The sequence below is a fragment of the Podarcis gaigeae genome (assembly GCF_964106915.1).
Source record: "Podarcis gaigeae genome assembly, chromosome: 11".
Taxonomy (NCBI): domain Eukaryota; kingdom Metazoa; phylum Chordata; class Lepidosauria; order Squamata; family Lacertidae; genus Podarcis; species Podarcis gaigeae.
The window spans coordinates 38,705,356-38,731,485 of record NC_139687.1 but is presented as its reverse complement, the minus strand read 5'-3'; the positions used below and the strand labels follow the sequence as shown (position 1 = coordinate 38,731,485).

The 26,130-nt window shown below is 40.2% G+C and overlaps 1 protein-coding gene across 8 annotated transcripts in view; it reads left to right on the top strand.

The window, feature by feature from the left end:
* The first annotated feature begins 1,156 nt into the window (after positions 1-1,156).
* The window catches only part of SREK1 (splicing regulatory glutamic acid and lysine rich protein 1), a 28,099-nt gene continuing 3,125 nt past the window's right edge, over positions 1,157-26,130 (top strand). The window contains exons 1-13 of one of the 8 annotated variants that reach the window (XM_083703472.1): positions 1,165-1,378; positions 3,229-3,362; positions 10,985-11,108; positions 11,381-11,493; positions 12,142-12,306; positions 13,011-13,189; positions 13,670-13,732; positions 14,619-14,749; positions 16,493-16,601; positions 19,699-19,950; positions 20,600-21,220; positions 21,841-21,936; positions 24,964-25,102. In XM_083703472.1, coding sequence (XP_083559598.1) covers positions 11,434-11,493; positions 12,142-12,306; positions 13,011-13,189; positions 13,670-13,732; positions 14,619-14,749; positions 16,493-16,601; positions 19,699-19,950; positions 20,600-21,220; positions 21,841-21,936; positions 24,964-25,102 — 1,815 coding nt within the window. In that variant the 5' untranslated portion in view covers positions 1,165-1,378; positions 3,229-3,362; positions 10,985-11,108; positions 11,381-11,433. Of the gene's footprint in view, positions 1,379-3,228; positions 3,363-7,684; positions 11,109-11,380; positions 11,494-12,141; positions 12,307-13,010; positions 13,190-13,669; positions 13,733-14,618; positions 14,750-16,492; positions 16,602-19,698; positions 19,951-20,599; positions 21,221-21,840; positions 21,937-24,963; positions 25,103-26,130 lie in introns of all 8 variants that reach the window. The other 7 variants (XM_083703471.1, XM_083703467.1, XM_083703474.1 and 4 more) reach the window with 7 other exon arrangements.

Genomic DNA, 26,130 nt, shown 5'->3' with positions numbered 1-26,130 from the left:
AAGGCTGCAGAGTAGAAGCCTCTTAAATAGAGGACACTCACAACATTAAAAACTGCTGTGCAGATATGGTTAAAACAGACAATTAAAACAATGTACAACACTAAATTTAGCAACAATGTACAACAATAAACTGTCCCAGGGAGTTGACTCAGAATCACCCATGGAGCCGTGTTTGGGGCTATTTTGAGTTGGGCGATGGTCTGCACCTACAGATCTGTACACAGAATCTGGCGACCATCCAGGTCATCTTCTGATCTTTGCCTAACAGCAAAAGGTCAAATTTTTGCTTTTGCGGGAGGTCGGCAAGCCTCACCAGTAGGGGATCCAAGATCTTACTACGTGCCTCTTCATAAAAGAGACATCTAAAGAACAAGTGTTCTGGGCTTCCTATCTCTCCTAATGGGCAGGTGCAAAGCCCTCAGTTCTGATTTTCCCCACCCCCGGTTTAGTTGGGAGTGCAGAGATTACGCAGGCATAATTGATTTAGCCATAAGTGGATGCAAGGTGCAGGATGCACCTGGGATTACTGCAGCAAATCAGTAGTAAGGGCTGTTTGTCCATTTTTGAAAACACAAAATCTAGACAGGAGCGAGAAACCTGTGGCATTTTAGATGTTGTTGAACGCCTGTTCCCATCAGCCCCCATCCAGCATAGAAAATGGTCAGGGATGTTGAGTCCAGCATAATTTGGAGAGCCTGGTCTCCCCATCCATCTATTCTCTCCCCATCCATCTAGGAAACTTCTCCCTGTTGTGGCATTTTTTGTACAAAACAATTCTTTTGATTTTTAATACGGTGGGGGGGATGTGCAAAAATTTCACCCCACCTAATAGGGAAATCTAATCTGCTACCTGAGGTTTCTAATGCGTCAACTGTGGTGCATGTGGATACTGGAGAGGTAAAGGGCAGGAGGCACTGCGCATAGTGCAATTTAGGGATTGTTTATTCCATATGCTTCGACAGTCCGTCCACCCCCTGCCCGTCTTTCAGGTGCTGCACTGCCTCAACAATAAGAATAAAGCCCTCCGTTTCTTAGCTAAAAGCCGCATAGAGGAGACGAACAACGGGCCGCCTCAACGCCAGGGCGCAGCCGCGTTCTCTCGGAAGTTGCGCGAGTGCGGGCGCTCTGGGAAGCTCCGCCGTTTCTTTCTCGGTGGTGACTTCCGTCTCCTCGCTTCTGTGCGTTACTTGGGCCGAGACAGCAAAGTTGCCGCCATCATGATGAACAGCGGCGGCATCGGGGTGCCTCTCGGCTTCCCTTTGACCCCTACTTCGGTTATCCAAGTCACCAATTTATCATCGGCGGTCACTAGCGAGCAGATGCGAACGCTCTTCGGTTTCTTAGGTGACATCGAGGAGTTGCGTCTCTACCCTCCGGAGTAAGTTGAGGCCCGAGCGGGGCCCTCGGGGCCATAGAGAATGGCGGGAATGACAATCCTTGAGGCAAGGGGAGAGCGAGAAACGGACCGGATGCCGCGCTCGCCATCTTGCTTTCGGGTGCCGAGTGGCTCCCTTCATAGTGGTTGCGTCATTGGGCAGCATCTGTTCTACGAGAAGGAGAGCTGCCCGTAATTAAGATGGCGGCCAGTGACTGTTTCCCCCCCCCCCCCAAAAAAAACCCTGCCAGTTTCTCCTCAGCCGCAGTCCTTCAGCATTTCTCTCCTTTTCTCTGGGTGATGGTGCTGGGAAAGGCCGCGGGCGCGGAGGCAAAATGCGGGATCCCTAGAAACCTCAGCCGCTTTTCGTGCTTCCTCGAGGCTGTCCTCGGCGTTGCGTTTAGCAAAGACGCCATGTAGGAGAAATCTGGCTCCTCGGCGATCCTGCTTTCCTTTCCCCCGAATCTCGTTCCCTGCACTGCTTTGCATCCAAGGCTAGGCTAGTGACTAGTTACTTGGGAGTAAGCCTTATTCACATCAACAGCGCTTGCTTCCGTGTAAAGCTGCAATCCATTGCATGCAGCTTGGGAACATATCTCATTGAAATTAATGGTCCTTGCATTAATACGACTTTAAGTTTCCGAATAAGTACGCATAGGAAGGGATTGTAAGGGATGCACAGTAGACCATATTTCTTAACAAGGCATGAGGGAAAGTTTTGTTTATTTTACTTAGTGATTTTATATTCTCTGCCTCCCCCCCTTCCCTCAAGCACTTGTAAATGGCACAGAAATTTGGGACTACTCAAATATGTAAAAATGAATGGGATGTTAGCAGAATAAACTTTTAATTGGTATTAGTGCTTCCTGGGAATAATAATAAATTTTTATTATTCATACCCCGCCCTCCCTGGCCAGGGCCGGGCTCAGGGCGGCTAACACCAAATATTAATTATAATAAAACATAATAGAAACAACAACAACAAACAGTTAATTAAAACATGGCTTAGAATACACAAACAGCCTAGAAGTAATGGGAAGCCATTGTTTTTGATGTGCAACCAGGGACATGTCTTATTGTGCACCATTTCTCGCTTACTGATATTGAATCGCTTCTGCCATTCTGTTTCCTGTTACCTTAAAGGAATTGGCCGTATTTCCAGAAGGATACCAGCTATAAAAGTGTTCCACCATTTCTTAAAGATCTTAACTGAAGATCTTAAAGCACATGCAGAAGTTTGCCTAATGTACAATTTTATTTCATTTAACTGTAGCATCGGTCATTTACAGAACACTGTTAAAATATTTTAATTACTTGAAATTAAACAAGAACCTTACTGCTGGTGACAGAATGTTTCTTTGCTTGTATTTGAATTATGTTTAGGAGAAGGGTTTTATTTATATTCTGTATTAAAAAGTAAAGACCAATGCAGATGCAACATGAGCTTGATTGTTAATTGTGATTAAGAAGCAGGGTATAGTAATTCAGATTCTAAAAGCTGAATTCAGGTGTTTTTTTTTACCATGATTAAGGCTGCTCAGTGTTCATTCCTAACCATGGTAAAGGGTTTGTGTGTGCATTTGTGAAACAAGCTCACATGAACTAGAGAACCTGTAGATGGATATAGTGCAGTTTTACATCCTGATCCCTTAACTGTAGTTAAGGGATAAGTTAGTATCAGATTACTTTAGGTTGGTACAAATATAACTCTATGTAGAAAATGTATTTCAGTTTTCATGTTCTGTAGGCCTGTAATTTTTAGAATTACATTTGCATTAATATTTATAGTTGCATAAGACTAGCAAAAATAGATCAAAACTACAGCATCTAATTGGTTTTCTTTTTTCTTGCAGCAACGCACCACTTGCTTTTTCCTCCAAAGTATGTTATATTAAGTTTCGGGAATCTTCAAGTGTTGGTGTGGCCCAGCATCTAACAAACACGGTTTTTATTGACAGAGCTCTGATAGTTGTGCCCTGCGCTGAAGGTTGGTATTTCAGATTATACCTTTGTTTTGATAGTCTCTGTTCTGTCAATTTGTTGCTTGTGTTTTTTCAGCAACTGGGAAGGCGTTGAAGCTATTACTTATCTTGCTTTTTTATAATAAAAGCAAATTTGGTAGGAAGGAAGACACTTTTCTTTTTAATATTTGTATGGAATTAAAAATATGTGTTGCATTAGGTTTGAAATGTGTGGGCATTTTCTCTTATGAAATGTGGTCATGTTTCATTTATCTTTTGCAAGGATGAACATTTGCTTCTTTCACTAAAACTGCACACTGACAACTTCATCCTAAAATTGTCCTAGCCATCTGTCTGAAAAGGAATGGGCAACACAGATGGAAGTGAAACTACATCAGAAAATTCCAATCACATATTCACACATCTCTGATACAGTAGGAGCTAGACCCCACTTTCTTATTTTGGTTGTAAGCTAGGATTCTCAGGATTCAAAAACAATTGTAGTGAATTACTTGGGTGGGCTTAATTTGAATAATGGTATATCCCATCCTAATGACTCATTAGTAATGCATTCCTAGGTTTGAGTTGTTAGTGAATAACTGGGTGGTTCTCTAGCTTTAATGTGATTGTAAGTATGCCTTTATGCTGCTTTCACAATTGTGTAGCAAATCACCTTGTAATGTTAAGGACGGCTTCAGCTGCTCAGATAATAAATGATAGAGCAGTAATAGCTTTGGGTCTGTTAGTTGCATAGGTATATATCTGAATTCCAGTTCTCTAGTCGTAGTTTAGAGAGGACAAAATTCTGTCAGAATACCTTGCACATGTGGGAAGGGACAGAGATAGGGAATTGTTCCAACAGAACTTAGTTGGTAGAAAGGAAGTGTCTCAGAAGCATCAGCCAAGATCCGCAGGTGCAATTTGTTCAGGTAGAAGTTCAAAGGTGATCTTGGCCAGTGAACAGAAGGGAAATGAAAGGGAGTAAATAAAACAAAATTCTAAAGGTGGTCTTGTGAGCCAAGGATGGAGGTCATTAACTCAAGATACTTACAGGCTTAGAGTATGGGAGGAATTTAACCTAGTACCAAGAATATTGCTTTGTGAGCACAAGCATTTCTGTGCCCAGTGCACTGTTCTGGGATTCTCCCCAACCCCCCAAGCCAATTTCAGGTGCATACATTGTGGCGGGGGAGGGGAAGAGGCCCATTGCACTAGTGGAAATGCTTGTGCTGTTGTCTGCTATCAGGACCGGTTAGTTGAATCCATTCCTATGCGTTCAGAACATGTATCAAACATTTATTGCTGACGTTTTGGTACTAAGCTTTAGGGTTTCAATTCCAAAACAGATAAAAATGGTGCAGATATATAAATGTATCCTTGCAGTAGAATTTTCCTATAACAGAGAAAGGGAATACATTTATTGAATTTTATTGACCCTTATTTCTGCTCTCTATCCTGGACAGTTTTCAAGAATTCTTGGGTATTTTCAGAATTAATAAAACCTGCAGTCTTTTTTCTTACATTCACAACTATGTTACATTATCATTACCCAGTTACATTGCTAATTGAAATGTTTTATTATGATAAATTAACATGACTTTGGTGACATAATCTCAGGCTTGTGTGTCAGGTCTTCTAGCAAGATTGTTTGAAGTTGTGGAGCACCATTGACATGGCTTTCTGCAACCTGGAGAGTGCCTTTCTGTGGACCTCACAATTTCCTTAAAAAATATTGATATATGGCTCTTCTGATTGTGGAAATGTAATATGCGCTAAAAGCACAAAAAATCAAAGAGTTATCATGGGGGTTTCTGTTTGAGAGTTGGGTTTCTGTGTTCTTTACTTACCATTTCCCTTTCTGCACTTAAACTTAAATGATGTTCCATACATTTTGTTAAAATATAACTAATTTGTTAAATCTTTGCTTTAGGATGGGTAATGTTCACATGTAGGGCAGTATCTAGCTAAGTTGATCCATCACAGCAAGGTAGATGACTTGTGAAACTGACCTTCTAATCACCTGCCCGCCATGCTCCCTAAATCTATTCCTCCACCCCTCCAGGGCAGATTTGGAGAGGGCACTGGATACATGTGGGGAGGAAGTTACGTTAAGTAAGCAGAAATCCTTGTGCTGGTGTAAAGAGTTGGTTGGATACTGCCCATACCTTCCAGTATGGAGTTTTAGTATAAAGTGTGCATGACACTACAGTTCTATTCTTAGTATATAGGTTCTGAGAAACAAAACCTCTCTTCTTCCCTCTGGCAAAGCAGGAACACATGCATTTCTGGAGTAGGGAGATCTGTGCCTACTCTTACCTATATGTTGCAGATACATAAGAACAAAATTTTCAGCGGTCAATTCGAATGCCTTAAAAGTACCATTAACCAATCAGTTATGCCCTTTGTTTTAGTTTTCAGTAGTTTCCATTTATGGCTCTGAGTTGGTTCTTAGCATGGTTTATTCAGGGACAGGAATGGCACCACTTGTTGGCATCCGTCTGTCTGAAGAGACAGTGGAGTGCACCTCCAGGGGTGAAGTAAAACCGCTGTATTAGCAGCACCAAAGTGACCTCCCTTGGGTGCAAGCCTGGGCAGTATGTTTGGATGTCCTGGGCTGCCCAGACAGCAAGACCTCTTGGCCTCACTGATATGCTGATAGGAAATACACCAAAGCACTGTTTTATCCCATTTCTGGTATACCCTGACTCTATAGTGATATAGCTAGGATTATTGTAGGGGGCCTCAGACTCAGACAGCATGGCTTTAGTCCAGCAGCATCTGGGGAGCCACAGGTTCTCTACCCTGGTGTTATTGGAATAGTTTCACCAAACTAAAACCAAATTTCTAAAGTCAAGAGAGTATTTGAAGGTTACCTACCTTTATCTGAGATTGTTATTCTTTGTTTTGGGACTGATACTTTGGGCATGGAGAAGAACAGTTTTTATATTTTATACTTGCCTATCTGATAACAACACTATTACTGTACTAAGAACAAGTGAGTGTCCTATGCTACCCCTCTTTCATGGTCTTTCTTCTGCTCTCTTGTAACTCCCATGAGAGAAGAATAGCTAAGCACATGAGATAACTACTTCCAACTAGTAAAGGTAATAAAATCAACCCTCCAGCTGGAAAGTGGCTGGTGAGGAAGGGCTACCCTGGGGACTATAAAAAAGAAGATCCTTCTTCCTCCAGGGGACTTGGTGGTGCTCCTCTACCCTGTTATTTCTGCTGATAAGTTGTTGGAAGACAGGGTTATGTGCAATAAAATAACACACAAACTTGTTTGCATTCTTACACAAAGCTTACACAATGTTTAATGCGTGCAAGTTTACACCCAAAGGTGACTTGCCAGACAGACATGATGTCATGAAATATCTAGAGTCTAGAATAAATAAATGGAAATAAAGAACATGTTAAGTAATGGACATCTATCCTGACAGTGTAAACTACCTTGAAAATTGCTGCTTGTACAGCTTCTTAAATAGCACTTACAGTGCAATCCTACTTAATTATACTCAAAGAGTTCAAGGTGGCTTACTTTCAGGTAAGCTTGCAGAGGATTTCATCCCTAATTAGGACTGGTAGTCCATGCAGGCAAGGAATTTCAAAGATGTCATTTTCTGAAGAGGAACATCTCAACCTAGTTCTCTAATGATGTGGTTTTTAGACTATTAATAAGAATTCCAAATGGTTTTAGTTAGAAAATGCATAGTCTGGGCAATGGTTAAAACTTCATGGACATCTTCCTTGAATTTACCTTCGACCAAATGGGGAAAAGGAGCACATTGTAAGAGCACTGGCATAATGTGCTATGTTTTATCTACGCTTGCCTACTAGTGGCTGGTCTCTCTTGGAAAATCCAGATGTTGCATAATAATTTTCTTGCGGGAATGATAATTGTCTAGAAATGTGGCATAGAAGGATATTGGGGTTGGGGGTGAAAGAGAAGGAATTCAACAGCTTTATAAAAAATACTTCTATTCTGTGTGTCAGAAATTATTCTCCTCTGAAGGCCCGCACTGGGCATTAAACTGGTGTTCAATGTGTAACACACACTTCACCACTATTCACATTACTAACCAACATTGTGACTTTGGCAAAAAACAACAACAACAACAACAACACATCATTACATTGTCAAGATGTGGCCCCTTTCCATTGTATGTATAACTGAAATCTCTCGAAAAAACTTGTTCTGGTTTGAGAGAGGCCAATATTGAAATGTATCAGAGATGCCACTTTTAACCATCATTCTGAACTTTTTTATGTCCACATTTTCTGGAAGATGGATTTTGACTATTAATTTGGTTTTGTATGTTTTCTCTGTGTGATATTTGTGCATTATTAGATGACTAGACTGGCCAAGGCAGACCTGTTACACTTGCCTGAGTTAGGCATTGTTTGCCATGCCACTAAACCTGCCGCCAAGTGACAACTTCATGGGGGAATGAGAGCGGAGTCTGGCCTGCAGAAGATGGACGCCCTGTCTCTGTTTTTATTATTTTATTTTGCTTTCTTTTCTCTTCTTTTTGTTAATTTTGTCCCTTTTTTGCTTTAATTCTTTCATTTCTACCTGTGAGCTGGTTCTTCAGTTCTGTAAAAATGGTGTTCTGTTATAAGAGTTCATGATTCATTTTAAACTTGACCCTATGAAATTGTTCATAGATCAACCAAAAATTCCAGAGTTTAGACTTTGTAGTTAGATTGTAGATACAATCCTAAACATCCATAGTTAGAAATAAAAGATGAATAAAATTAATAGGAATTACTTCTGAGTAAATCTGGCTAGAATTGGATTATTTGAAAAGTGAAGTGATCCATTTGTTTCCATTGGCTCATATTGGACTACAATCTGAAGACTGTCCTCTGAAAATACTTCCCCCTCCCTTCCCAGAAGCTCTCTTACTAAGCAACCAGAGCAAGTTGGTTTCCCATATCTAAAAAGATAATGGCTCCCTTCACATGTTCACTGAGTTGTTTGGGAGCCACTTTCCCACTGTGTTCTTGGTGGCAGTATGTATATGAATGCTGAAACCATATGAGAGAGCTCTGTGAGGAAAATGCTTCCACATGGTTGGGTGAGTATGTGAACGGGGGGGACATTGTTTTTTCAATACCTATACCTGGCCTGTTTAATTGGCTGTCGTATTATTTATTTTGAAAAGAAATAAATAATACTAATATTCTTAATTCATTTCTCAAAAAATAGGAGAAAGCCTGGAAAACACTCAATTGTGAATTGAATGTGAAGTATTGACCAGTGTTTGTTTTATATACTGTCTTCTCTTTACTGTAGCATTCTATGGGAAGGCGGCAAGCTGGACTAATTTTTCTCTTGAGTTGGCTCACGCTTATGGCATATTCTTAGATACAGCAGAGGCACATCATAGAAGTGTTTTCATTGTCAAGTTTGAATATTTTTTTGTGTAAAACTCTCAAGAAAAATACCAACATTCTTCTGTTACATTTCTTCTCTGAAGTAGAGATGAGCACAAATTGATATTGTCATCTCTTTCATTGTTCTCTTTTTCAATAAAGAATTTTGAAATTTCTGGGAATTTTATGTAAGCAGCCAAGGAATTATATTGTTAAAAATCGATCCTCCTGAAGTTGCTGATTTTGCTAACGAGCCAAAATTTAGAGTTATTCTAAAGCCACTTGAATATTTTTTTTTAAGCTATAAAGATTACTTCAAGTGAGGGTAAGACACCAGAGGTTTTAAACGGACGCAAGTAAATTGACACAAATAATTATAGCGATCAATCAGTTTAAAATGACATGGTCTAGCTCTGAATGAATGCGAAGTGTGCATGTGTGTGTGTTTGCGTCTGCGCGTGCTGACACTTCATATCATTGCTTTTAAGAATGTCATTTTAGCCATTGACAATGCTTAGTGTTTTATACATAGAAAGGAGTTTCAACAAATATGGGTATCTTTTGTGGAGATTGAAACTACTGAAATATGTTTTTATTTTTTGTGGACTTTAACTCCATTCATCAATAAGCTGAGAAATGTATAGATATATGTATAGTTAGGAACAAATAGTTTTGTTGCAGAGAAGTTGTAGTTGTGTGTGAAACTAGTTTTCTGGATTCTAGTTTACGTTTAGTAGTTTTGTTCTGATCAGAAATAGAATTTTTGATGTTTCAGTTTTGATTATGAGTTTTGTTTTCTAGTAAAGTCTGAAAAAGGCTTTACTTGTAGTAGTTAAGCTTGGAAGTGGTCTTATTTATTCCCATTTATTTTTATCCATGTATTATCTTGATCTTGAAGCAACCTATCAGAACACTGATGTACTTGAATTTTATTGTAGTCGAGAGACACTGGCTAATTCATGTGTACGTCTTAGACCATAATTTGGTTCTTACACATGGGCCTTGTATCTTGCCCAAGAAAAATAAGGAATAATTGATCTCTATCTGGATAAGAAGCAATTAATATTTTAATTGTAATGCTTTATTGCTGCCTTAGTATTGGCTTTGGTTTATTTTGTAATTATATGCTTCACAAACTCAGATTGCCTAAGGAACTTGAAAATCACAGTTTAGGGCTTCAGGCAGCTTCTAACACCAGAAACTTTCTGAAGTATAGCAACCTTCCAGAAGTTAATGCAGTAGTTTGAAAGTTTGCCCCATATTATGTCTTTGATTGTCTATGGAAATGAGGACTGTAGCAGTAGGAGGGGGCAGATAGGATGCTAGTGGGCAGGGATTTAAAAAACTACCAAAAGGGTCTATCTCTCTTTGAAAATGTCATTAAAACACCAGGTGATTTGAGGGCTCAGTGGCTTAGGTTGGTTGTTGTTACTTTGACGAGTAACACTTAGTGTTACATCAGACAAAGGTGACTTCTAGGCAGAGTGCTTTGCCATGTGCAGGTAATAATTTCTGGTCAGTTTTTCAAATAATTCTGGTTTGTGTGTGTTAGAATTTTGTATGGCTTTTTAAACTCAAGTTGCTGAAACTTAAATGGAAATCACAATATATAGGAGCTCTTAGGATATCTTAAGGAAAGACTAAGTGGGTTAGACTTAAAGCACGCTTTAGTCAAGTTCATTTTAGGTAATAATCCAGGGCAGGCAATGGTTGATTATAATTAGTACTAAATGTTGGGTTAAGATCCCAAACATATAGTGACATTGTTGTTTATTTTACTGAGGGTCAGCCATGCTTCCAGAGACAATATATAGGGATATCAGCAGAGCTTATTGTCACCTGACAAAGATGCCGGACAGGTAGTCAAACTACCTTAGTTATGTTTACGTGTAGTGCTTAATAATGGTTTAGGCACTCAGACATAAATGCTTATGTCTGCATTGGACCAATGAGATTGAACAAATATTTTGGTAAATGCCCCCTACCTCTGGATGTTAAGGAAACTGGGTAGTTGAAGTACCTAAGCTAAAAATCAGTGCGGTTCTAGGTTTCTTGCCTTGCTGGAGTTGTTGTACTGGACTGACGAAAGGCAGTCATCTGGTAACATTTTTCACTCAGCTATTTTAGCAGACAAAAAGGGCTGATTTTGGTTAGCACACTCCTGTTTCCTCTTTTTTTTTCCTTTTGACTGATTTGGTTATTTGCCATTTCTGGGGATTAAACTTTAAAAAATGTTCTTCTTTTCTGTATCTGATGTTCTGTGTGCTATTAGTGATGCAGCCAACACGAACGGTTGTCATGTGTAACACAACTTTCGATCACCGTGAAAACAACGTCCTGCGAAAGCGTCCATGCTTGATATCGTTTGGTTCATGAACATTAAGTTTCCAGTACAGGTGACCCATAGCTCAAAGTGTTAAATAATTGTCTACATTGTTCAGTTTTTAAAGTAATAATCCGGTAATGCTAGTTTTGCTCACTTGTTGTTCCTAGTGGAGCAGGGGCAAAGGAAAAACTTGGAATTATTTTCTTTTTTGTAAGGCTCTCATAGATTCATTTTTTTTCTTTAGTATTTTTAAGTTGAAGGGTGTTGGTAAAAAAAAAAATAGAAAAATAACACTTGGGAGGTGGCGTTACTTTTAGTAACAAAAAATATTTGCTTCTTCAGGTAAAATTCCAGATGAAGCCAAAGCGCTCTCCCTCTTGGCTCCTGCTCCTACAATGACAAGCCTGATTCCTGGTGGAGGGCTGCTTCCTATACCAACACCACCCGTGAGTTCAGTAAGTAGATATTCATGTAATAATTCTACTTAAAGGGGATGCAGTCTATTCAGTTGCATTTTGGGTGCATGTTCCATTACATTGTAATGATTGCAGTAATTGTCTTGAATCTGAAATTATTCAATTATTTGAAATTATTAGGACCAGTCTGAATGACGCAACACAATGAGCAATATCTAGAGTTCTCCAGAACTCTTTGTCAGGCTGAATGTTAAGCAAAAAAGAAGAAAAAGTTGGGGGGGGGGGAGAAAGCTGGCATAACGTTAAAGCTACAGCATCTGTAGATTGAAATAATTTTAAAATGGACTCCAGGTATTGTTGTGCACTCTTAGATTTACTATCTTCTGGGTGCTCAACTTTCTAGAATTGAAATAGGACTGAAGTAGCTATGCAATAATGCTTTTGGTAAACATAGAAGAGGACTCCTCTTCTTAAGACATATTAGTGACAGTGTATATAGCTTTTTACAGTTGCTTTCCTTTTACCTGGTCTGGTCAGCCAAGATGGTTTGTGGTCACATATCAAACAGCAGGTTTTAGGACTGGTGCTAACAGTCCTAAATTTTGAGGTGAATTTAATTTGAATCAGTCCACAGTGGGAGGAAAACTTTTCATACTTATTTCTGTAAAAACTATCCTCTGTTTTCAGATTGGTATTTCTCTTGGTCCACTGGGTGCGATACCAGCAGCAGCGTTGGATCATAATATTACAGCCATTGGAGACATACCGCAGCCGCCCATTATGGGCAATGTGGATCCTTCCAAGATTGATGAAATTAGGAGGACTGTATATGTTGGAAACTTGAATTCCCAGGTAAATGTCTTTGCTACAGTAGATGCATTAATGCAGGTGTGAGGAACCTTTGGCCGTCCAGGTCTTGCTGAATTACAGCTCTCGTCAGCCCCAGCAAGCATGGCTAATGGCCAGGGATGATGGGAACTGTAGTTCAATACCAGAAGGGCCAAAGGTTCCCCACACCTGCATTAATGGAAAGTGTAGCTTTATATTCCATGGCTTGATAGCTCTGATTTTGAGCAAACTAAAAGAGCATCTGCTGCATCAGCCTTTCCCTGATGCTGTGTACAGAGGTTAGTTACAGACTCTATACAGCCTGCAAGAGCTTGAAAATGATTACTTTTCCTCCCAACTTGTATAGTATGGTGCTGTGCACAACACACAGGTCACAAGGCCTCACTCAGATGATCTATACCAGAAGTTGCCAGTATGATCCCCTCCTGATGTAGTTGGACTATAACTCCCATCATACCTGGCCATTGGCTATGCTGTCTGAGACTGATGGGAGTTGTAGTTCAATAAATATTTCAAGGGCACCATGTTGGCTCTTCCTGCATTAGATGGACAGACCATGCAGTATGGGGAGTGGTCATTCAGGAGTTTACAGTTACTGTAGTTGGGACTTGGGTATCTAATTTGGCTGGGTCAAAGGATATGGGGCAGGCTTATAAGCGAATGCACGTGATGTTACTTGACTGAGCCCTCTTTCTTTCTCTTTAAAGACTACTACAGCAGATCAGCTTCTTGAGTTTTTTAAGCAAGTTGGAGAAGTCAAGTTTGTGCGGATGGCAGGCGATGAGACTCAACCAACACGTTTTGCTTTTGTCGAGTTTGCTGACCAAAATTCTGTTCCTAGAGCCCTTGCCTTTAATGGAGTTGTGTTTGGAGATAGGCCGCTGAAGTAAGAAACTGTACAAATATTATCAAAATAAATTGGGAGGTATATTGGTTGTAATTGCAACCCCGTCCTATAGAACTCTGCCACAGTTTTAGGAAACTACTGAATAATATATATCTATAAATTATTATTTTTTAGCACAGAATAGCATTTCCATAGCAATATTTGCATGCATTTTTTATTTAACTCTGTGCAAGGGCCCTCTGTCTTTACTTAAAACCTAAATCGTGTTCATGTTGGCAAACAGATCTGCTGAACCTGTGTGAAAGGTTTGCCATGCAGAAGTTGCCGTTTCAATGGTACTTTAATCCCTTTACCAAGTACCTGATAAAGCCTGTTAATCTGTTTGCCTAGTACTTTGGTAGAAAAAGTGCAATCTTATTCTTTTTAGCTGTTGCTTGTGTGCAAGCAGAGGCATGTGCCACAACAGTTCAAGTGGTATCCTCTGTGAGCTCTACCCTGTTTGCAATTTAATACCCCCAGGCTCCATACTGGTTCCTGTCCTGAAATAAAGACCACGGGCAACTCCAGCTCTAGAGATCAGAGGCAAGTTTTGCAAAATCAAGTAAAAATTGAGCCAACAAGCCAATGCTTTTATTTATAAAATTTATACAACGCTTGATTGTAAAAAAAAACAAAAACAAACCTCAAAGCAGTTTACAAAAGAGAAAATAGCAAAATCAAGAAAAATTTACAACCCAACTTTAAAACATACAAAAGCTAAAATACTAAAACAGGTTGAAATTATTTACTTATTTAGTAATGGTGAAACAACTATGCAGGATAAAAGTGGTCTGGCACTCAGCATTTCAAACAGAAATCTTAAGTTTAAGTTGAAGCATTTGGAAGAAAACTGCCAAAATTAAAGCAAAACATGTGCAAAAATGTAGTTGGGAATCCCTGTTGTAATCCCCTTTTAGCTCTTTTCCATGTTTTGAAATGGGTGCACTTTGTAAAATCAAATACATATATCCTTTGCATGGAGCCAGCGAAACACTTATTTCTTTTGCCTAATACTGTATTTAATAACATTTGTTATTTCTAAAGTGACTTGACTATAATACAGCACCTGGAGTTTAAACTAAAAAAAACAAAGCTTGCACATAGACTTCAAAAAGCAACGAGCCTTAATGAGAAAAGGAGTTGACAGGAAAAAGGAAAGAGAAAGTCTCTTTTCCCAGGTGTTTAACAGAGAACAATAAATAAAGGTAGATTTTCTGCCATCCCTTACCTGCAGGGACGAGGTATAATCCAAAGTAGTTGTGGACTTAAGAATATGAGGCTTGTGCTGGTCCCCAGTTCTGTGGCTGACTGCACTATAAAATGAATATTTGGGTGTGAAGTGCATATTTTTTTCTGTGTGTCTAGTTCAACTACGTGTGCATATGTGCAATGACGTATAAACTGAATTGAGTTTGCTTGTTTAATTTAGAATAAATCACTCCAATAATGCAATAGTGAAGCCTCCTGAAATGACACCACAAGCTGCTGCTAAGGAGTTGGAAGAAGTGATGAAGAGAGTACGGGAAGCCCAGTCTTTTATATCTGCTGCTATTGAGCCAGGTAGGATATTATTACTTCCTTGCAATACGACTATCTCCACTGCTAGGATGAAAGTATCTCTGCTGCAATGAATCCTGGTGTATACTTAGAATAGCTTTTTATTATTTATTTTTAGATATAGGGGAAAGGCCAGCTTGAGCAACAACCAGTGGACAACATTGTTTTGTGACCCATCTGTTTTTGATGGTGTCTGAGTAGTTTTACACTTTACTCCTTGAAGACAGAACTGTTCATGCACTGGGTAGCACTGCTTTCTATTGTCAAAGTGCTGAATGGAGTCCTTTTCATTAACCGTAACATAAATGTATGGGATTTCCCCCCCCCCTCGTTGGCCCCTCCTTTCATTAACTCCCTGTCTCCTCCACCTTCTCCCCTGCCAGGTGTCTTGCTGCTTCTTCAGTCTTTTCCTTTCATCTTGCTACCTACTGTGCTCACATTCCTCCTTACCTTTTTTCTGTGACCTAATCCCATCCAGTCTCCCTTCTCTATATATCACAAATAACATTCCTGGTTCAGCAGATCATGGTTTGGTGAAGTGGGAATGAAGCAACAAGCTGAATTTGTTCTCTCTTCCCCACTTCCTTGCACTCTCAGCTTCAGAGAAAACTTCCCAGTTTCTTGAACCGGTTTCCTGTGATATCTGAACTCATTAGGAAACTTCATTTCAGCCACTTCTTTCTTTGTTAGCTCTCTTCTGAAACCGCATAAGTGAATGAGAAGATTCTAGCAGTTTTGGCGAAGGGGAGCGTTGGAGACAGAGATCTGGTTCACCTCTAATCTTCCTAGTTCAGCAAACTCATTTGCAATCCTAGCTTATAGAGAGCAGTCCTCCCAACATTCTATGATAGCAGTTTCAGAAGAGGTCTCACTGGCAAGAGCTGACTGTTACATGATTTTCTAATGAACGTTGAAATATTTAGCTTGCCAATTATTATTAATTGTAACATTTTAACCAATTAAAAAAGAACCAATAGCGCTGACTGACATGCAGTTCCATTACCTCCCTTACAAGTATCTGGCACTTGCATATCAGATGTGTTGGGTTCTTTGTTTTTAAAAAGGCATATGCTATTATTTTTAAAAAATTGCAACTTCCAAATCCAGAAATATCTATTACTGCTTAAGAGGAAGATTCAGTTAATATTGTTTCCTGACCTGGCTGGCCAGAGTTCATTTGATTGAGCTGATCTGAAAATCGCTGGGATTAAATACATCTATCAGTGGAATAACTTTGACTAATGTTTGGCATCCGTATTCCCAATCTATGCTTCATTTAGTGATTGGTTATAAAACATATATTATTGAAACCGTTCTGTAGGGGGACTAGGTTTTCAAGCATCAACTCCTTAATTGTAATAGTGCTTTGGCAATAAAATACAGTGCTATTATGTGTGTTTCTGCATAGTTTTTCAAACTGCTTTATTGGAATTTGTGTTTCTCTCTGAAGTGAGTTTTGCCAAACATGTTTTAAACTTGTGCATTGTGGCGGCAACATAAATCCCATTCCTTATTTAGCTAGCTGTTTATAATTATCTGGTTTATGTGTACTGCTGCAGGATGGCTGCACTCAACGAATATATGCAATGACTTTCTTGGATGTTTCTGAAGGATTTTTGCAAAGAAGAAAGATGTGCAGAGAGTAGGCCCCTTGCAATATATGTGGTACATTCCACTTGTGCCAGATTGTTAGCTGGGATCTGTAAATATTCTGAGCTTACACTGCAAAGTCGTTTTTTCTCTCAGAGTCTGGAAAGAGCAGTGAAAGGAAAGGTGGTCGGTCGCGCTCCCATTCACGTTCAGTATCCAGATCTAGTTCAAAATCTCGAAGGAAAAGATCACACTCAAAACGCAGGTAAAATTCTCACGTATGTATCCTCTGAAAGCAACAGTTGACCTGTCCCTTCTCTGTTTCTTAGGAAATTCAATTTAAGCCGTTAATACAATTTGTGGATGGTTGAAATGAAGAACTGTTTTGAATTTGAATTCCTTATTTTTCATGGCAAGATGGAAGCTGTAGTGAAACAGTTTCGGAAATGGTTACAAAGTAAATCCTGCTGAATCCAGAGGACAAAATCTATCCGTTCTTCCAAGAACCCCTGTGCTTCCACCAATAACTGCTTTTGGGTTTCCTTTTCTCCTTCTCTGGGGAGGAGAAAGAAGGTGTTCTCTCTTAGAAGTTGGCCTCTTGAAAAGATGCCTCACTGCTGCTTCCTCCGAAAACCCAGTTGGGAAGAGGGAGAATCCACACACACTTCCACTGGCTGTTCAGTTTGTGGAGGTGATAGCTTTCTGCAAAACTCCAACTTGCAGAATTACAAGCATCTTTCCTTTATTGAGAATGGGGCAGAAAAAAGATAAGTGGTTTTGCTTCTGCATATTGGGCTTTTGCAGAAAGTGGCAGCTATGCCCTTTACAAAAATTAATGGGAAGCTAAGAGAACACCTTTCCCCCATCCTTAACATGTCACATCACTCAAAATATGACGCTGCTGTCTGTGCTTCTGACGTTTGAGGGAGAAAATCTCAGTGTCTTGAGTTTATTAGGTAACTGAGCTGTTTCCCCTTAATTTTAGCCTCACAGTATAGCACAATTTTTTCTAGTTGTTAGGGTTTTGAAGAGAAGGCGCAAGCAAAATAATGTGAGTTCAGCACAATGGAGATTTTGATAATAAAGTCAAAATAAAATAAAAAAATCAGAAGTGACTGAAATGGATACAATTATAAAAACACATCTTACATTATACAAGGAAGGAAATAGAAAAAAAAATGCCACCCAATAAAACTATATTTTGGAGGGATTTGCCACTCCTGTGACTGCAATGTCATATATTTAATATATAATCCCACAGTAGGGGTGAAATCAGAAGGATCAGTGCCACCTTTAGCTGCTTAGATATCTCGGTTTCTCTGAGATAGCAATGAACATAACTTTCTTGAATTAATGAGTATAGCGTGAAGCTTGTTTCCATTACTAATGAAGCAGCTACCAGTAACTATATATTTAACTGCTTACATCTAAGATCTGCGTTACCTTTATAAAAATTATACAAAATACATAATTCAGGTCTAGGATAACATTTTTATCTATTAAGTGTCCTGATTTTTATAATCACTTATTTCAAAAATTCATGGACTTTGGCACAACTCTGTCACATGTGCCAATCAGCTCCCAGTGGTCCACAGCCTGATCTTGTAATGTCAGCCAAACATGCATGAAGTTGTCCCTTAACATACTGTGTCAATGCTTCTGAAGTTCAAGGATGGAAATCATGGCAACATGAGTTTTTAGGTAACTGAGGTAGCCCCCAAATCAAATGGTCTGTTTCCTCTTAATTTTTGCCCCAGAGTATACAGCAATTAAGTATCTCAGATTCAGATGGTGTTTAGTACGAATTATGTCATACTGAATTATTTTTACATTTTGTTACATCAGTCTTTGTTTATCTAAATATCCGACATTGTTTTGTTCTTGTTGCCTCTTCGGTTTACAGGTCCTTTCTTTTAAGCAAAAACACCCACTACCACCTCAATTCTAAATCTGTTGTGATGGCAGTCATACTATTCAGTGGAAGTTTAATACACTTAAGTACAGAGGAGTGCCATGATGCTAATAAGCAATGGAAGTACTCGATTTAAAATGGGCCTTCTGTGTAGAGTGTGCAGTCCCATTCACTAGTTTCCCAGTTGCAGTACTGGATCTGAGAACATGGTTTTTTTCATGTGTTTTATCTCTCTGTTCTTCTGGTCAATACAATAACAAATATTAAAATCACACAATGCAAGAAAACCAGAATAAGTATTTGATCAGCATGCTGAGCAGTATATTGGATGAGGTAGGTAACAGTTTGAAATATCTCAGTGGAACAGCTTTGTTACTTCTGTTGGGTAGCCTTTACAGTCTAGCCAGCAACCAGGGTGGTTTGAAGCCAAACAGGTCTGGGAAGTGCCTGAATAGCTGACCACCTGGAAACAACATCTATGCTGCTTCCATGATATTAGAAAGGCAGGATATAAATGTAAGCAAATAAATGAAATACAAATTTTGTTTGTGGAAACATACAACAGAACGTTAGCTCCACTTCAAATCTCTAGCGTGCACACACATTCCTATCGCGTCAGATGAGTATTGCAATAAATAATGGCACTGAATATGAACCCGAGCAAGTTCAGTGAAATTGTTTTGCAGATACATTCATAAATGTTTTCCTGTACAAAATCATTTTGAGTGAGCCACAAATGTAATTTTATACCCATTTAGTTCTTAGCTTGCTGGACCTCACTTGGATCACAAACAACAGCTTTGCTTAATCCTTTGCAGTGCATTGTATAGCTTGGTGATGATGACACACATTAAAATATTCAGGGAGCTTTTCAAAAATAAATACTACTGATGAAGGAGATGTATCTCTTGGGGGTATTCCTTTGGTATATGGACCATTTGAATGAGCCTTAATACTGAAATGCAGTGTTTCTGTCTCCCATATCCCACCCTGCCCCCCAACCCAAATCATGGGCATGTTATAGTAAACGTCTGCACACAATCCGAAGAAGGGGTTGTCATTTAATACAAACTGCAAACCTTTGTATGCATGGAAGCAAATTTCACGAGATTCTTCTCCCTCTGAAAAAAGTGGGGGAAGGAGGCCTCATTATGGAATACTTACACCACATCTTAGTTCTGTAAGTAATGCTAATTTGAGGTGGCACTTTGCTGTGCATTATTTTATCAGTTTGATTGCCTTTCTCAGACAATTTTGTTTTAGTTACCTTTTGCTAGGAAGCTAATTTTGATTTACATTCTCTATTTTATGCCCGTTTTAAATATTATGTTTGAAAAATTGTATATTATTTTGTACAGTGGAGTGCAAATTACAATTTGTATGATTTATAATAGGGATTGGTGAAACAACGTAGTCCATAGCATTTATCATTTGCTGTTGCATGCTATAGGAGTAGATCTCGCGACAGATCCCGCTCCAGCCAAAAGGACAGATGTGATAGATCCCGCTCCAGCCAGAAGGACAGACGGGACAGATCCCGCTCCAGCCAGAAGGACAGACGAGAGAGATCCGTCTCCAGCCAGATGGACAGGCGGGACAGATCCCGCTCCAGCCAGAAGGACAGGCGCAGATCCAAAACTCCACCCAAAAAACGCTCAAAATCTAAAGAAAGGCTGAGATCAAGAAGCCGGTCACCTTCTCGGTAAGATTCCTATGATTAATTTATTTCTTTTATGTTCCTTATGAGGTATTGAGCGAGTTCCTGAACATTAGATGTAGGGTTACAATCTCACCATAAAATAGTGGTTTTGTAGCATCCCAGCATTTTCACTCCTTCTGTATAACAAATAGCTCTAATTTTATCTCCTTTTTATTATTTACTTATTACTTGCTTAAAAGCATTTCTAAACTACTTAATGTGTAAAATATAAAAACAATATCCATGAAAACATAAATTCAGCCCCCAAATCAATAAAATGGTATCAAAATCTAAAAGCAAATAAAACAGATTCAGGAGGTGTTACCCTTCCTTTACTAGATTTACTACTGCTCTACTAGATGCTCTTTTGTAATCTTGAAGGTATGCTTGAGGGTGGCAAGAAGCTCTTTAGTTGACTTTAGTTCTTTGTTTTTTATAATTTTATTAAGGTTTTTTGGGGGAGGCATTACATGGTATATATTATCAGATCATGAAGTCCTTTCTACGGATCAGTCATTTAATATGAGACTTTGATGTTGGTTGGTGGGGAGAAATACATAGTATAGGTGTGAGGTTTTTGTGTCAGCAGTTGACTTTAGTCCTTTGTTGTAATGAATGCTGCACAGTTTAAATTAATGTTTTCATTTTACAGAGAGAAGAGGAAGGAGAGCAAAGAGAGGATCAGAGAGAAGGAAAAGCTTAGTAGAGAAAGAGACAGAGAGAAGGAAAAAGAGAAGGATCGAGACAAGGATAAAGACAGGGGCAGGGAGAAGGAAAGGGGCAGGGAGAGGGAGAGGGACAAAGAGAAGACCAAGGATAGAACCAAAGATCGTGCAAAAGATAAGGACAAGGATCGGGAGAAGGACAAAGACCAAGAGAAGGAAAAAGAAAGAGAGAAGGAGAAAGTGTCAGACACAGAAAAAGACAAGACAGAGGATCTGGACAAAGTCAGAGGGAGGGAAAAAGAGACAGAGACTGAGAAGGAGGAAGACAAGGAGAAGGATAGCAAAGAACAGCTAAAAGGAAAAGAGGAGGACAAGGAGAAAGACCAAGAGAAAGAAAAAGCAGAGGAGAAAAGCAGTGAAAAAGAAAAAGAGAAGGAAGCAGAGAAGCCAAAAGATAAGGACAAGGAAGGAGAGAAGGCAAAAGACCGAGATAAGGAGCGGGAACGAGAGAAAGAAAAAGAGAGAGATGAAAAAAGGAAGAAAGAAAAGAGATCCAGGACACCCCCCAGAAGCTACAGCTCCTCAAGAAGATCACGAAGTTCCAGCAGGTCCAGTTTTTTTCTTATAATTTTGTCGTTCTTTGTAGATTTATTGCTTCTGTTTATGAAAAAAAAATTTTTGGAAAACGTATTCAAATCAGTGTAGAATAAATCATGCCTTTAGTATTGCAAAGAAGAAGAAGGGATAAATACTGTAGGCTCATGTTCTAGGAGGCGGTGTGTGGGGTTTGCATATAAAGCCAAAATCGTATACAGGGAGAACAACCTCTGCATTGCTCCCACACGACCCATTTCTACCTTTCCGAAGCCAGTAAGCTAAGTGGCCCTTGCCCTCTTGGGAGGCTCTTGTGTGGGGTCTAGAGACTCTCACGAGATCTCTGCCTTGCATGCATTTAATTTGTGTGATTGCGCACTGAGCATGTAAGGCTGCTTAGGGGAAATCCTGAGGTTTCCAGAAGCGCAAAAAATCTTTATGGAAAATCCCCCTAAGGTGGGGTGAACTGAGTGTGCCCAGTGGCCAGTGAATGCTGACAATTGGTAGAAGGGGAAGGCATGGCTGGCTGACAAAAAACAGTGAACAGGAGCTCTCCACACTGCAACATTTTGTAACAGTTCCCACTTGTGAATTGTAATTTCCAACATTTATCTTTAATTACTGAATCCTACAGAGATAGACGGAAGAGGAAGAGCCGAAGTCCCTCCAAGTCTCCAAGATCATCTAAAATTACAAAAAGGAAATCCTCTCGATCTCCATCTCCAAGGAAGTAAGTGTATAGCTCTATCACACAAGGTCCTACAGTATACACTGCAGGCTCCCCCCAGTGCACACCTCACTCTATTAGTGGTCATTTTACTAGAATGACTAGAAATTGGGGTTGGCACACACACACATGCATCCTGGAAATACTTATATTGAAGTGTGCTGCATAAAATTTTAAACTCAAATTATAAGGAAAAGAGGGGATGTGAATTTTAAGACTGGCATTTGTATGAGCTGGGATATGGATGCACTTTTGATTTCTTTGTCAGTGGAAAATTACTTTCAGTAGAGCTGAGTATGTGGAAAAACTGCATTATACTTCTGAGAATGCATCAAGCAGTTTACAAAATAGCAGTTCATTCCTGCTAGATAATTAATTTTACATTTGCATGTTCAAAATCTTCTTACATATGTTGACCTGGGAAACCCAGCCAGATGGGCAGCTTTACAGTGTGGCAAGAGCAAACTTGAAGAGGGGTATTCGACGGGCAAAACTGGTCTATAGGCAGAGGATTGAGGATAATTTAAGGAGTAACAACACAAGACAGATGTGGCAGGGGATTCAGCATATTACCAACTACAAACCTAACCTTGGTGCTGTCGACGGTGACCCTTTGCTGGCGGAGGAGCTTAACTTCTTCTTTGCTCGCTTCGAGAAGGAGCCACCTGAGACGCCGGTATTACAGCCACCAGCCCATAGGGGCCCCTCATTCACTGTAGAGGAGCATGAGGTGAGACAGGTATTGAGGATGGTGAATCCGAGGAAGGCTGCTGGACCTGATGGCATCACGGGAAAGGTGTTGAAGGGCTGTGCGGATCAGCTGGCGAGGGTCTTTACTAAGATCTTCAACAAGTCCTTACACCAGTCTATTGTCCCACCCTGCCTGAAGTCGTCAACTATTGTTCCTCTGCCTAAAAAATCCACAATCAGTAGTCTGAACGACTACAGACCAGTTGCACTGACTCCAATCATCATGAAGTGTTTTGAGAAACTGGTGCGCCGTCACATTATTTCCTGTCTTCCATCAACTTTTGACAACTACCAGTTTGCATACAGGGCAAATAGATCCACGGAAGACGCTATCACTACTACTCTCCATGCTGCTCTGTTCCATCTGGAGCAGCCGGGGAGTTATGTGAGGCTGCTGTTTGTGGATTTTAGCTCTGCTTTTAACACTATCCTCCCCCATAGACTGGTGTCCAAGCTAGAGGCGATTGGACTCTCCAACTCCACCTGTCTCTGGGTTTTGGACTTTTTGTCAGAACGTTCTCAGAGGGTTAGAGTAGGGTCACATATGTCCACAGCCCTTAGCCTTAACACCGGCTCACCACAGGGTTGTGTGTTGAGTCCCCTGCTCTATACTCTCTATACGTATGATTGTACAGCCATTTATTCCAGCAACAAAATCATCAAGTTTGCTGATGACACTACGGTGGTGGGGCTCATTTCAGGAGGGGATGAGTCCGCCTATCGGGACGAGGTGGAGCGGCTTTGTGCTTGGTGTGGAGAGAACAATCTGGCTCTTAATACGACTAAGACCAAGGAATTGGTGGTGGATTACAGGAAAAAAAAGGCGGACATTCAGCCCTTGTATATCAACGGGGAACGGGTGGAGAGGGTGGCGGAATTCAGGTTTTTGGGAGTGACTATCGATCAGGGCATGACTTGGAGCGCAAATACCACTGCTCTGGTGAAGAAGGCCCAGCAGAGAATTTATTTCCTCAGACTTTTAAAGAAGAACAATCTGAGTGAGAGACTGCTGGTGTCCTTCTACCGAGGCTCCATAGAGAGCATTCTCACATACTGTATTTGTGCCTGGTTCTCCAGCTGTACAGCTAGGAAGAGGAAGGTGCTCCAGAAGGTCATAACCACAGCCCAAAGGATTATTGGTCATCCCCTCCCATCTTTGGAAGAACTGTACGGTTCCCGTTGTCTTAGGAAAGCAAACAATATCCTGCAGGATGCATCTCACCCGGGACACAGTCTGTTTGTACTACTGCCTTCTGGCAGGAGATACAGAAACATCAAGTCAAGGACAAATAGACTGAAAAATAGTTTCTATCCAAGAGCTGTGGCCTTCTTAAATGCAGTAACTCGATAGTGTGACCTGGGAGTTTGATGGGTGTGGGTGTGGGTGTGGCTGGAATGTGGTTTGTTTGGTTGTTGTTGTTGTGTTGCTTTTGTTGTTTTTAAGGGATGGCATCCAATTTCGTTGCACTTGTGCAATGTTGCACTTGTGTAATGACAATAAAGAATCTATCTATCTATCTATCTATAAATAATTTATTATTATCATTACTACTACTACTACTGCAATAAGATTATCCCAGTATTGCAGCTGGGGGAATGAGGCTAAGAAAACTAGTCAGTTGCCTGAAGCCACCTGCTGCATCTTTAGGCAGAAGCAGTATTTGAAGTGGGCACTTCAAATTCATGGCTAAGACTGCAGAATTATTGGCCCCATTCAGCATAAAGCTGGAGAAAGGAGACAGAAACATCAGAAAAAACTTTCTGACAGTAAGAGCTGTTCAACAGTGGAACGGTCTCCCTCGGGAGGTTGTGGACTTCCCTTCGGTGGAAGTTTTAAATCAGAGGTTGGCTAGCCATCTGTCCTGGATGCTTTAGCTGAGATTCCTGCATTGCAGGGGGTTGGACTAGATGACCCTCGGATCCCTTCTAACTCAGCAATTCTACAATTCTAAGCTTGTTTTGACTCTGCTTTAATCAGCAAGTACAAAACATAAACAAGTAGGTTGCAATCCACATTTTGCACAAAAGATGAGCCAGGGACCATCTCTCCCTCTCTATTATGCCAGTGTTGGGAGTAAGGTTCTGGCTTGTCTCACTTGGCTAATTTCTTGCCATGGTAGAATGTCAGACCATGTTATTGGCTGCTCCCCTCTGCCCCTTCATGTGGCATGTTCAGCATTTGTGTGAAAGTGTTGCTATGTGCATACAGCAAATGCATGCATGGGAATGTGAACAGAGCGTAAATTAATTGTAACCATTTCATTCTTATTTTCAAAACAGAAATAAGAAGGACAAAAAGACCGATAAGGAGAGAGACCTGAGTAATGACAGAAGAGAGAGGGAGCAGTCTACCTCCAAGAAAAAGAGTAGCAAAGACAAGGATGTTAAAGAGAAATCTGATAAAACCACAACTTTGAAGGTAAGCCACTGTGAATGAGTGAGCAAGCAAGAAATAGGTGTGGAAAAGAATGCTTGTCATTGACTGTTTGGGTACCTCATGCTGTTTCCTCTAAGGTGGTGTTTGGTGATCATTGGTTGCTTCTAAAGTGCCTAGCACCTCCAAGAACATCTTGATCACTACAAGCTGGGTGGATGTGGGGAATCTGAAGAAAATGTAAACTACACTGCAGTTGATGAATAGGACTTAGTAGAGCAGTGCACATGCCATTTAGCAGTATGAAGCTGGAAGGTACAAAGTGGTTGCCTGGAGCAAAATGTCAGGTGCCAACAGCCCACATGCATTATCAGCTCTTGAGAAACAACATGCCAAGGCTGGCTCTTAGTGGAGATCCTTCTTCGAGGTATCTTTAAAATATTACAGATGAGTGCAACAGAACATGACCATCACTCTGAGATTATCTGTAGTTCTCTAATGAATTGGGGGACTCCTGCAGAATGATTTTTTTCTTTTCTTTTGATAGAGCACCTTTGTTGTGTAGAATACATGGCTGGGTGGTGGTGGTGGTGGTTATAGCAGTTCATCTTGTTGGACTGCCTTATTTCAAAATCCAAGATGATAAGGAGAACATTCACGGTGTCATTTCATGTTAGAGGCAACAAAATCATTTATATTGGCCCACACTGTTACTTTCCACTCTGAGCTGTTCGCCTCCTGTCCTCTTAGAACTGGAATCAGTTCACAAGAGTTGCAAAGTATAGCAGGTGGGGACTACCTCAGCAGGAGAATCCCGTCTGTTTCTGCTTCAGTACAGAAATGAGCTATGTCTACACCACTTCAAAAGTATGAGGAGTGTTCTTAGCAAAGCAATTCCTCACTGTGTTATCCAATGAGCACTTGAATGTGTGAAAGAGCCACTGTGGATCGAAAACCACAAATAAAACTTTGTATTACTTCACATTAGCTTGAACACAAATACTTTTTAATAGTGTCAAGTTACACATTGAACTGCAAGGCCTCAAGAATTGCACGTACTAGGCTTGGCGTAT